General features: G+C 43.7%; 1 protein-coding gene across 5 annotated transcripts in view; it reads right to left on the reverse strand.

Moving 5' to 3' along the window:
• The window catches only part of FBRSL1 (fibrosin like 1), a 3,021,780-nt gene that overhangs the window by 9,025 nt on the left and 2,999,780 nt on the right, over positions 1–12,975 (reverse strand). For all 5 annotated transcript variants that reach the window (XM_044068722.1, XM_044068720.1, XM_044068719.1 and 2 more), the window contains one exon: positions 8,263–8,485. In XM_044068722.1, coding sequence (XP_043924657.1) covers positions 8,263–8,485 — 223 coding nt within the window. The remainder of the gene's footprint in view (positions 1–8,262; positions 8,486–12,975) is intronic.

Genomic DNA, 12,975 nt, shown 5'->3' on the forward strand with positions numbered 1-12,975 from the left:
CCTTGGGCAGATAGCCTAGTATGAACCTATGAACCTATGACCCTGTCTCAAAAAGAGAATAATGATGCAAAAAAAATGAGCTTCTGGCAATCTGTGCTTGGGTACTGAAAAAGTAGCCACTGTAACTCAGCTTTTCAACATGGCTAGAACATATGACACAGAGCAAAGGGGCAGGAGATAGGGCGTCACGAATACAGGTGACCTCTCACCTTCTATCTGTAGATTCACAGTATGCTAAAGGCCTTGGCTTCAAGTCCCAAATAACAGTTAATATTACTTCTTTGAGTCTAACAGTGTAGTTGTGGGGGCATTTGTATACAGATAAGGGGGGGGGGTGGGCATCATCAGATGCAACTCCCAAAAAGATTAAGGGTCTAACAGTGCAGTAGTGGGGGCATTTGTATAGAGAGAACGTGGGAGCATCATTAGATGCAACTCCCCAAAAGACTAGAAAGTCTCTGTTGGAAAGCTTGCAGGATGTTAAGTTGTCAATCTCGCCTTCATTCTTGCTTGATGGGTTCGGAGCCGATCCTCGGCTCCGACTCGGCAGTTGCTAAGCTCGAGAGTCACTTTTACCAGCTCGAGGCAGCCCCATATCCCATGATGCAAGGCGGTAAGTACCCAGATCTAGTTTGCCGCCCGCTTATGAGGTCCTCCTTTACCAGCTCCTGGTAAGTGATTTGCTACTTCGCTATTTTAGCCCCTTTTAACTAAAAACCCTTTATTGTTAGTTTTATTTTAGTTTTAAACATTTTCTGACAGAAAATTATCTGTCTCTTCTTTTTTTTTAGTCAGACTTTCTCCCATCCCATCCCCTGTTAGGTGTGTGTGTGTGTGTTTTTTTAGTTATACCTTTTGGTATATGTAATTTAATTTCTTTGACTGGTGTGTGTGTCTGTGTTTGCACCATGTCTAAAGAAAGGGTCTCAGGCTTTTAAGAAGTGTGACTCGATGCGGTCAGAAAATGTCTCTGACAGACGGGGTCACACTTCTTGCCTGTACTGCCTGGGCCTCTTCACCTGCAGGACTCCTGTGCTATTTGTCATTCTTTCAGCCAGAGAGTCCTGCAGGAAAGAAGAAATAAGTTGATTTTGAGGGGCCTTCTTAAGCCGGAGGGCTCTCCCGCTAAGTCGGCTCCATCCAAGACTGCTAAGTCTTCCAAGGCCCAGGCTTCTGTGTCCAAGCCTGCGGCCTCGGCTCCGGCTCGTTCTGAGTCGATCGGCTCTGGCTGGAGCCGATTCTGGCTTAATCTGCTTCGGCACCGATGGCTATCGGTGCCGATTCTGCATCGACCACTTCCGTGTCGGCTCCGATCGGTTCCGACCACCATGTGGCTCAGGCATCGGTGTCGGCTCCGATCGGCTCCGACACCGTTACTTTTGTGGCTGTATCGGCTCCGGCTGGAGCCGATGCATCGAGGCTACCTGTCGGCTCCGATAAGTTGTCGGCTCCGACAGGTTCAATAGTTTCATCGGTTCCGATGGCTCCTTCGAGGAAGAGGTCTAGGTCTCCTTCCTTGGAGCCGATACTTTCGGCTCCGGCTTCACCTCTCCTCTCGGAACGGAGCCATCGGAGCCGATCTTGGTGAGCTCGGCTCCGACATCTGCCTCGGAGACTTCCCTTTCGGTGGTCCCTGGAGTTCCTAGCTCTTCGGAACGGGTTCTCTCGGACCTTCCTGGGAGGGGAGCATTCGAGGTGATGAAGAGTGTGCTGGCCACTGGTATCAGCCAGCAGTCTGTTCCCTTAGCTCCTCCCTCTGCAGTGCCTGTTGACATCTCTGCCACTTCTCTTGCTACAGGATCCAGAGATCCTCCGCCTCAGGTTTCCCCATTGGGAATATCCCCCTCTTCCGAGGATTCTCCTGATGTTTCGGGAGATCCTCCTAGAAAGAGGACTTGTAAGAGGAAACATATAGACTCCCCGCAGTCTATCACTTCAGATACTGACTTAGATGAGTTCTGAGGATGTCTCCTTCTCAGACATCCTAGAACTCCTTAAACAGAGGGGAAACTGGCCCACCAATAATCCCTCTGAGGATGAGTCAGTATACCTAGAGGCGTTTGGATCTCGGCCCTCCACCTCCTGGGTGTCTCCGCCTTTCGACCCCCTTATGCAAGTTATTGCCCGAAAGCGTGGGCTGCTCCTGACTCTGTAGAGCCAGTCCCTAGGAGGCCTTCAAAATTTATTACTGCCCCTTTGTGATAAGCAATTCCTCACTAAGGGTGTCCCCGCTGATGCCATGGTGGTGGCTGCTGCCACCAAGAAGGAACTTGCAGATCCTTCCGTGCCGTCCATCCTCCTAATAAGGACTCTAGGACCATGGATAGGTACGTGGCGGATGTTTTCCTCAGCGACCTTTGCTATGCATTCGCTGAATTACCTATGTCACTTCACCAGACTCCAAAGGGATATCCTTAAGGAGCTAGGTGATGTTGTACAGGATCCTACAGCTGCAGGAGCTCAGGAAAAATTGCTTCAGCTAGGAACCCTTAATTGCATTGCAAACTACTCCATGCGGTTAATATCATATGCTGCTGATGGAGCGAGTAGGGCCGCAGGTACAGGTGTGGCCCTTAGACGCCAAGCCTGGATGCGGCTATGTGACTTTGCAGATCCTTTAAGGCGTCCTTCACAAATTCTCCCTTTGATGGGTCAGCTTTGTTTGGCCCCTCAAGTGAAGAAACTTTGACCAGGTGTGAGCAGGATGGCAAGACTCTTTCTGCCGTGGAGTCCGTTTTTCCACCCCTTCTAGACCTTACCCCAAAGGACAGAAAGGTGGCAAAATGTGGTTCCATAAATCCCAAGGAGTCACGCCCGGATTCACGCGGGTCAGTTTACCCCTAGAGGCAGAGGGGTAACAACAACAGACGCCGCTCTAGAGGCAGAGGGGTCCAAAAACCAGGGAAACAGAGAGCCTCTCTCCCTGACAAGCCCTTTCAGCATCCCTGAGATGTTGCCCAGCTGTCCATCCTTGAGGCAGTGGGAAGACTATCGCTGTACCCAGAAGCCTGGCGTTCCCTCACTCAAGACAGATGGGTACAGTCGATCATATCCGAGGGTTACAAAATTCCTTTCGAGGAAAGTCCTTTCTATCACTCAAATTCCCTTCCAGATGTACCACCGGTCAAAAATCAAGATTTTATTTTTAAATTTTGCTTTTTAAAATATTTTGAAATTAAAATCTTTTTTATTTTGAGAAACCCCAAAAACAACTTAAATAAATTTGAATCCCGTTATGATAAAAATGCAAAATTTGCATCTAACCTCACTTTCAGATCATACCACTACATCGCTCTACTCAACCTAAAATGGCTTGAACTTCCAAACCTACTCACCTTTAACCAAGTCTCACTCACTCCATCCTCCATCATCCTACAAACTGTCCTGCACTTAGAAACCTAGTACAGTCCTATTCCTGCCCACAAGCACTGAGGTCCTCCAATAAGAATCTACTAAAAGTAAACAAATCCAACAATAACTTTGGAGAATCCCTCTTCTCTCACTAAATATGTATACTGTGGAATTCCTTACCACAAGCAATTCTGACTACTACAGGCTCATCTAACTTCAAACACCTTCTAAAGGAACGCCTCGATAATAACTGGCTCTGCTCTTGTACCAAATCAGGCTGAATTTGTCACTGCAACCAGATACAACTCTCCTTTCCTTTCAAATCTACTCTCTGACCACTTCTTAACACTACTTCACTCGTGAAACCTGCTAACTCCGGTTACATCTTATACTTTCAAACTCACAAAACATACACTCTCAAACATACATACCAGTCATCATGTACCCTTTCATGTAATATTCTCATTTTTCCCTTATAATGACTGCTTAAATGTTTTATTACATAACACAATGTTATCTTAAAATTGTGCCAAATGATTCATACTATTGTTAACATTACCTCTCGTTATATTTTTGTAAACTTTTGTTAATTGGAGCTTTTTCTCACCAGGCCTCTGATGAAAATGGGCCTTTTTGACCCAGCTGGACACTCCCGGTAAACAAATGCAAATAAATAAATAAATAAAACAGTGTGATGCAGAACATTTTAAAAACATAAAATGGAACTTTCTCACAGGTCAGTGAACATGACCACAGGGTAGCAAATAACGAACACCCAGGTGTGTTCTGCAGCATCGGGCCTCTACACCACTGAAAGGGCATTATTTCCACAATAACACACACCCTGGAGGGCAATAATGAGCTTAGAGAATGGACCATCTGCAAAATAATTTTGTATTTGTTTTGAATTTTGCTTTTTATATATTTTGTAATATTATATAAATCTTTTTATATTTTTTGACGTAAAATAGTTCCTCTGCCTAATAAATCAAACTTGCTTTATTCTATGTACTTTTGCTGCAGGAAGTACTTTACATCAGAAATATAAGATATGCAAGTATTTTATTTCTAGAGAGACACACACACACATACACACACATGCAAACATGCAGACTGACACGCATCCACATATGTCTACATCACACCACACACACTGATGTAAACCATGCCTTTCAACCTCAACATAAGAAAAGTGATGTAAGCTCAGTGGTAGAGCACATGCTTTACATGTATGAGGCCCAGGGTTCAATCCCCAGCGTGTCCATAACAATTCAGGGATGACCTTTGCCTGGCCTATAAGGCATTCAGAAAATCCAGCCCTGATGAAGCTGCTACACATCCACAAGTCTAGGGTTACCCGATTTAGGGATCTAAACTTAAGTCAGTGACTCAAACAAAACATGTTGGAGAGACCAGTTTCCTATTCATGTTAAGCAGAGCCCTTCTCTGGCTGTCTTCAAATGCAGTTTGGATCAATGGATGGGGAATTGCAAATTCACACCCAGGGTAGCGCCGTTATCCCTTATGGACAGGGACACTAGAGGCATAGGCACATATCCATGCCGTCCTCTTGCCCCTAGGGTCCATATACTGGGTAAAATCAGGTTACATTGTCTAGGCTTGTAAGGGCTCTTAAGGCATTAGCCAAGTAATCTCTTATGAACTGATGAGACATCTGGACAAAGCCAATAATAATAATGGGGGGGGGGGGCAAAGGCCAAAAATAAGGAAAGATTTTACATGCTACTGTTATAAACTTAGGAAGTTGTTAGAACAGATTTTGTGTTAAGAGTGCATTTTCTGAAGGATATAAAGTCTAAAATTCAAAAGTCTGTCATTATAGTCATTATGTAGTGACCTTGGTTCTCAATGACTTGCTAGAAAACCACAAATGTATGAGAGGTAGACCTAAGATACGAGGTAAAAATCTGCACAGTTGACAGGCATGATGTAAACACATATACATGCACACACACTTCATGTATCTTCCAATTTCTGCTTCTGTAGAAATAAATGAAACACACAGAAAATACAGGCATTGCAACTCTTCACACCCCACCCCACCCCCTTTACTGTTCATGGTTTTGCTTTCACTGAGGAATAAAGTTAGTCAAAAATGCGTATCATTAAGAGTTTCATAGCTCATAAATTTTTAACAGCTCAATGCTGATAGACTGCCTTTTGCAGTCAGTATTCTCACCTAGCTCTCATCTTCTCACTCAAGCTAGAACATATGCACACACAAATATACAAACATACGATTTTCTCTTTTTTTCTTTTCTTTAATTTTGCACGTTGTAAGCGAGCGTAAAAAAATGGCGGCCATTTGCTCAACAGTCCAAGCCTCATGACAGCTTAATATGCTCTAAGGGAACATAACACAGAATGGAAAGTAGCCTGAATGCAGTATTTCACCAGCTTAACTCTTCTTCCAGTGCACCCTCACTTGAGACTTTTACAGCACAAAACAGATGTCAGTTCCAGGTGTGGCATATTTTTAACTGTATGCTTAAAACTACTGTCTGTACCTTTTGCCACAATTCTCACATCAGCACCTCCACTATAGCTGGTCCAAACACTGTAAGAGTGGTTTGACATGCTTTCCAAGCAATGGCAGCTACAAAGATCAGCACTTATACAAGACTGTAGGTCATTCTTAGTATAACAAGAATGAACCAAGTGGGAACATTAAGACACTATTGAATAAGCTTAATCAAGAATCATAATGTTCTGTGTTTTAATAACTACAACTGGCTTTAATGGGTTTTGCATGCAGAACCTAAAAAGTGCATTCAGCATTTTTAAGGAAAACATCAAATGGTTAAATGGCTTATCTTTTGATTCTACCATTTTATTAATTTTTACTAAATCTGTCCTTTGTAACTCCCTTATAATTTTCTAAAACACACTAGGCACCGCAGAGTGTTTCTTTTAATTTGTTAAAACTGGATAAACCCATGAAGCACAAGTCCCTTTTTAGGAGTAACCTGGGCGTACTAGTCACACAGTGTACAATTGGAAAATGAGGGAATCAAACCTCTGGACTACACGATGAAGCTTGTCAGCAGCTCACAGCCTTAATCCTCTGCACTATACTGCCACACAAGTTCAACTAAATTGCGCAAGGTTATAATGACATACAACTGAAAGAAATCTCCCACTGCTGTGCAAAAGAAATGCAATCATGTATTTCTAATATCTAATCTGTAGTCAACACAATTCTGGATGCAAACAGCTTACTTTCTGAAATAAGCAAAGAGTACTGGGATTCCTTAATTCTCACAGCTGGAGATCCAACTATTTAAACAGCAGAATAATAACAATCATGCATCAATCTAGACAGTGAACTATGCAAGATGCCCATCTTGCACATCTTAGGGTAATAGGTGTGCAAATGTACCCCTGTGTGTGTATTTGTGCATATGTGTGTGTCCGGGAAGGGAAGATGGAGGTAAAATTAGCTCCAAGGATCTAGCCACATATTACTCCAAACTTATGTACTATAGAAGAAGTTAACCTGGAAGCACGATGCACTGAAGGACTGTCCAGGGCTGTCCACACCCTAATATTTCAGAATGAAGTATGCAGTGACATCATTTCGCAGCTGCATATGATTTGTCATCAATTAATACTCACAAGAAGTGATGTAAAGAAGAACGGATAACCAATTTTCAGGGGTGATGATGCATTAGTGTTCAGGACCCTGTCTCAAAAAGAGAATAATGATGCAAAAAAAATGAGCTTCTGGCAATCTGTGCTTGGGTACTGAAAAAGTAGCCACTGTAACTCAGCTTTTCAACATGGCTAGAACATATGACACAGAGCAAAGGGGCAGGAGATAGGGCGTCACGAATACAGGTGACCTCTCACCTTCTATCTGTAGATTCACAGTATGCTAAAGGCCTTGGCTTCAAGTCCCAAATAACAGTTAATATTACTTCTTTGAGTCTAACAGTGTAGTTGTGGGGGCATTTGTATACAGATAAGGGGGGGGGTGGGCATCATCAGATGCAACTCCCAAAAAGATTAAGGGTCTAAGTGCAGTAGTGGGGGCATTTGTATAGAGAGAACGTGGGAGCATCATTAGATGCAACTCCCCAAAAGACTAGAAAGTCTCTGTTGGAAAGCTTGCAGGTTTGTAATTAATGTAAACTTTGCCCAACAGTTATAGAGTGAGGGCAGCTCTGAGCAAGAGAGTCATTCTCCTTTAACATGGACAGGCTTCTGCAGTCACATAAGCCACCTAATAAGGATGTGGTCATTACCAAACAAAGAAAAGAAGTTTCCCACTTAAGTATTTAAGGAAAGAGTTTAAAAGAACTGGACAAAGACACGACCACCCTTAGAATTCACTAAAGGGTTAACTCTCACTTCTTAGTTACCAAAGTAGTTATGTGCATAACCTCCTCTTATGTCTGTCTAGACACCAGGAGTGATGCTGCAGTACAATCTGTAGGCAGAGCTTATGTAGGAACACCATATTTACCCTTGTCTTGCGTTCTGAAAAGCTTTGCTACTGATTCAGACTTACTTCTGTAATTGTCTCACAGCACAAACTAACTAAAAAGACAGCATCGTTGTAGCCCCATTTCCAGAGCAAGTGTGCCAGTTTGTTTACTTCTGAAACGTTCAGTTATATAAAAAAGTATATTTAGTCACATGCAGTACGCATGAAATGAAAATTCTACACAAATAACAAATGCATGGCTTTCAACACAGCCAGAACACATACACAAAACACTGCATAAATTTCCATTCTTGTAACGGAAGAATAAGATTTATTCTCATCTAGCCTTATTAACACTCTTCCCATAAATAAGACCACTTGCTACCAGTCCCAGTACTTGAGCTATCATTTGTATGATTCATCAGCATCTTAAGAGTATAAATTAGCACAGCACATGCACACACCTCTCTCTCTCCCGCTCATCCTTGCTTGTGGAAGAATCCCGCTTCTCTCCATCTCTGTCGTGACTGCTTATAGAAGAACTACGTTCAGTGTCTCCTGGCTTAGGCCACTGTGGAGGAGTTGGAAATGAAGGTGGGGTCCGATGAAGTCTATTCCACTGCTCATGAGGACTGCTGAAACTTTGTAGGCTTGTGCTGTCTTTGTGTGCAAAAAGGCTGCTAGAACCTAAAAAGAAAAAAACAAGCAACATTTTTAACAAACATGATAAAACAGAAATCAGTGCAACACTGGGGAAAAATTACTGACACAATAACCACAAAAGAAGAAAATGATAATTCATATCATCATCATTTAGTAGTAAAACCCCTGGCACATTGGGTCTTCTAGGGAAGAAAAAACACAGTAATGTGTAGTGCTACAAATGCAGGAAGCTCAACTTTAATTGAACTTAACAAGTAAAACCTTCTAGTTACTTTCTAAATTAAGCCCAAAAGGACCACAGTGTGGTATTTTAGTACACTTCATTTCTGATATTTGTTTTACAATTCTGCCAACAAAACCATTCACACAAACTTGTTGTAAAACAGTTATTTAAAAAAGAATCCACACACCTCTACTAGTCACAGCTTCTCAGTCCTTGCCCCAAAACTAGGGCAGTAACTTCTTTACGACCTAGTTGAACTCATTGACTACCCAAAAGTTCTCAGAGCTCAGTTCAAGCACTTTAAAAAAAAAAAAAAAAAAAAAAAGGCAAACAAAAAAAAGCAACAAGAACTCAACTGTTTGAATACAGGATATTTTACATAACTCTAAACCACCCACAGAGTAGGGTCCTAACAACAGACCCCTCTTACCCTTTTTCAGTTTACATACCTATTGTCAACTGTATGCAGACCTACCTGGAAGACTATACTTTACTGTTCTAACAACTCCACGGAATGCAGTCCTTCACATACTCAAAATGGGTGAATACTAATTTGCAGATGATATCCTACCTATTTATAACTGCATAATCTACACTCAGGCTTACTCCCTCTCCTCATCATCCTTTCCTTCCTATTCCTTTCTTCTTCCTATGTAAACATGTACCTATATTTTGCTTTTGAAATACTTGTTCAACTGCAGCAGATGTGTTAACCTCCATGTAAATGCAGTTTCCTGCATGTGTGTGTAGTTCCCTAATGTAGTTTTCTGTCACGATCCATGTAACCTAGGCACAGCCTGCAACTGCCCATCTGTGATCAGTGTTCTAAAAATACAAACAAATATGAACCAGCTCATGTGCTTCTGAGCAAAATGAAAGTAAATAGCAATTCTGATTACTGCCATTCTTAGTGAATGACATGATCCTGTGTGAAAGGGGAAAGGCACTCAGGTACCACCTTCTGGGCTTCTAGGGACACAATACCAGAGCTGTCACTGTCTCATTCGGCACCCGGTGTCAGTCTCCAGTCTGGTGTCCCTCAATGCAAAATTGAAGGAAATAAATGTCCCTTTCCTGTTCTACACTTCCAAGGGAGAAGAACCAGGTCTTAACACTCTACCCCTTATGTCCTCATGCTCTGTGTGAGATCAAGGAAAAAGTCCCTTCTCCCATGTGGTGCTATAGAGAAGCATCAGGTCCTAACTCCCCCAGTGACAGCAAAATAGAAAAAAAAGAAAAAATCCATTCTCCAATATGACATTCTTTCCTTCTCTCCTAATGAGAAGTACCAGACATCCAACAACTTCATGCTCTATATATGAGTGCAAAAGAAAAGGTCTGGTGCAATCTAGCACTCCTTCCCTACTAAGGAGTAATGCCAGGTCATAAAGCCCTAAATCTCTGCTGTAGCCCTCGGTGGGGGGAAAAAAACATGAATTTACCAATCATGTACCATGAGACCTTGCACCTGAGGTGGCTGCTCCATTTGCCCCACCCTAGACATGCTTCTGCACATTAGATGTTGTAATAGAGAGAGAATGCTTAAACCACCCCCCAAAAAATCATGCCAGTGTGTCCAACTCCAAATCAAGTCATTCTGTGTTAGAAAAATGTACAACTTAGAAGTAACTGCTTACAGTACACCTGGGACATCTGCAGTGCATAGAATATACAGTTGTGTACACTTACCATAAATGTACATGTTAGAGTGTATTCACTGTTGCAGTCATCACCTGTGGGGTTATCCCTGCTGTGGAAGCCCTCGGCCGGCCCGAATACCAGAGTCAGTGTTTTTCTGCGTAGGCTGCTGTTGCATGCTGCCTGACGTCAGGTCATCAGCACTATAAAGGAGAGAAGCCAACGCCATTACATCAGTTTTTCTTGCCCTAATTCATCAGAGGCCCAAGTAAATATGGTAAAGTGGTCCTGGTGGCTAAAAGCCACCTTTTGAAACATATGTCTCCCTAAAAAAAGAAGATATAAGGGGAAGAGAGGGTGGGAAACCAGGACTGCAACAGTGAAAACACTTGAACATCTATATTTATGGTAAGTGTACACAACTGTACTATATTCTTCGTGTTTCACTGTTGCAGTCATCACCTGTGGGACGATTCCCAAACTGAGGATAGTAGTGGTAGGCTTAGTAAGATACCTAGGAATGGGTCAGCATGCCATGCAGAACTGATGAGGCAAACCCTGTCCTAGCCTTAGAAAACAGAGGTAGGTGGCAATGCTTGGTAAAGGTATGGACAGAAGTCCAGGTGGCAGCTTCCAGGATGTCCCTGGTGGGAACTCCTCTGAGGAATGCTGTGAAAGTGTAGGCTGCCCTAGTGGAATGGGTTCTAATGGACTTAGGGGGAGTTTTTCCATGCAGTCTGTGACAGAAATAGATACAGTGTGATATCCATTTGGAAATGGTTTGTTTGGAAATGGGCTTCCCCTCTGCCCTTGGGGCAAAGATGACAAGTAGTTGGTCCGTTTTCTTGAAGGGTCTGGTATGGTGCAGATAGTATCTGAGCTGTATGTGCATGTCTAGTGAGTGCAAACTTCTCCACCCCCCCCCTTATTTGGAGGGTTAGGAAAGAAGCTGGGTAGATATATGGCCTGACTGAGAGTGACATTAGATACCACCTTGGGCATAAAGGAGGGATTAGTCCTCAGGGAGACCCTGTCTGCATGGAAGATGATGAAGGGCTCAATGGCCATCAGTGCCTGAAGTTATGAAACTATCCTGGCTGAGGTTATAGCTAGGAGAAAAGCAGTCTTCCAGGAGAAGAATATTAGTTGTGCTGAAGCAGCAGGTTCGAAGGGTGGGTTTTTCCAAAACATAATTCAGGTCCCAGGCTGGAGTGGGTGGCCTTCTGCAAGGTCTGACATTAGAAGCCCCTCTGAGGAATTGCTTAATCAAAGGATGGGAGAATAGGGGCTGCTCTTTATCAAAATAAGCTGAGATGGCTGAGGCGTGAACTTTAACAGAGGAGAAGGACAGGCCACTAATAAGTAGCTCTGCTAGGTAGTCCAGGATAAAAGGGATGGAAGGTTGTGAGGTACTGCCCCCTCTGGACTGGCTCCAGGAGCAAAATCTTTTCCATTTTCCTGCATAAGATTTTGTGTTGCTGGGCCTTCTGGTCTCTGTGATGTCTAGGACCTGTTTGATTAACAGGGGTCCCTTGTTTGCCTTTAGAGTATTAGCCATGCTGACAGTTTGAGAGTCTGCAAATCTGGGTGCAGCATTCCCCCCCCCCCACCTGAGTTAAGAGGTCTGAGATCAGGGGAAGCTGCCTGGGAGGCTGTAAGGTCAGGCTGTGCAGTAAGGGGTACCAATGTTGTCTGAGCCAATCTGGAGCAATGAGGATGGCTTTCGGTCTGTCCTCCCTTATTTCGATCAGTACCTTTGGAATAAGAGGCAGAGGAGTGAATGCATACACAAGGAGGGTGTTCCAGGGGAAGGTCAATGCATCTACCTTCCATGCTAGGTGGTGATATTCCCTGGTATAGAATTTTTTTAGTTGATGGTTGAGGTGTGAAGCAGAGAGATCCACCTCCGGAGTCCCCCCACTCCTGAGTGATCTGTAAAAAGATTTTTCTGTGGAGCTGCCATTCGTGGGGGTCCAGTAAGTTTCTGCTTAAGTGGTCTGCCAGGGTGTTGTTGAGCCCTGGTAGGTATTGGACTATCCAGGTGTAGTCCCCATGGAAGAGGGTGTCAGCCATAGGCTCATGGCTAGCCTGCACAGAGGGTAAGATTGGGTTCCTCCCTGTTTGTTGATGTACCACATTACTGTGGTGTCATCTGTTTTGATAAGGAGAACCCCAGGCTTGAGATTGGGTTTGAAGGAAGTCAGAGACTTTTGTACTGCCATCATTTCCTTCAGGTTAATGTGCACGGGAAGGTGCTGTGCATCCCAAAGACCTTGGGTGCACCTGCCTTCTAGATGAGTGCCCCAAGCTGTGTCTGAGGCGTCGGTGGTAATGGTCTGCCCAGTTGGGCGAAGGGTGAAGGAAAGACCCTTGTTCTGAGCACAGGCCCTTGCCCACCAGAGAAACTCTGCTCTTATACAGAGGATCAGTGGGAGAGAGATCTCTAGAGGCTGAGAGTGTTGACACCAAAGGTTCTTTAAGTACCACTGAAGTTTTCTCATGTGAAGTCTGGCCAGAGGAATTAGAAGGATGCAAGATGCCATGTACCCCAAGGCTTGGAGGAACTTCCTGGAAGTGAGGTGAGTTCTAGTAGCCAGCTGGTGAAATAGAGAGGCAAGAATCTCTGCTGGGGATTGGAAGGTCATTTGGGATG

The sequence above is a fragment of the Protopterus annectens genome, chromosome 4.part0 (genome assembly GCF_019279795.1).
Source record: "Protopterus annectens isolate FY-2018-M chromosome 4.part0, PAN1.0, whole genome shotgun sequence".
Taxonomy (NCBI): Eukaryota; Metazoa; Chordata; order Ceratodontiformes; family Protopteridae; genus Protopterus; species Protopterus annectens.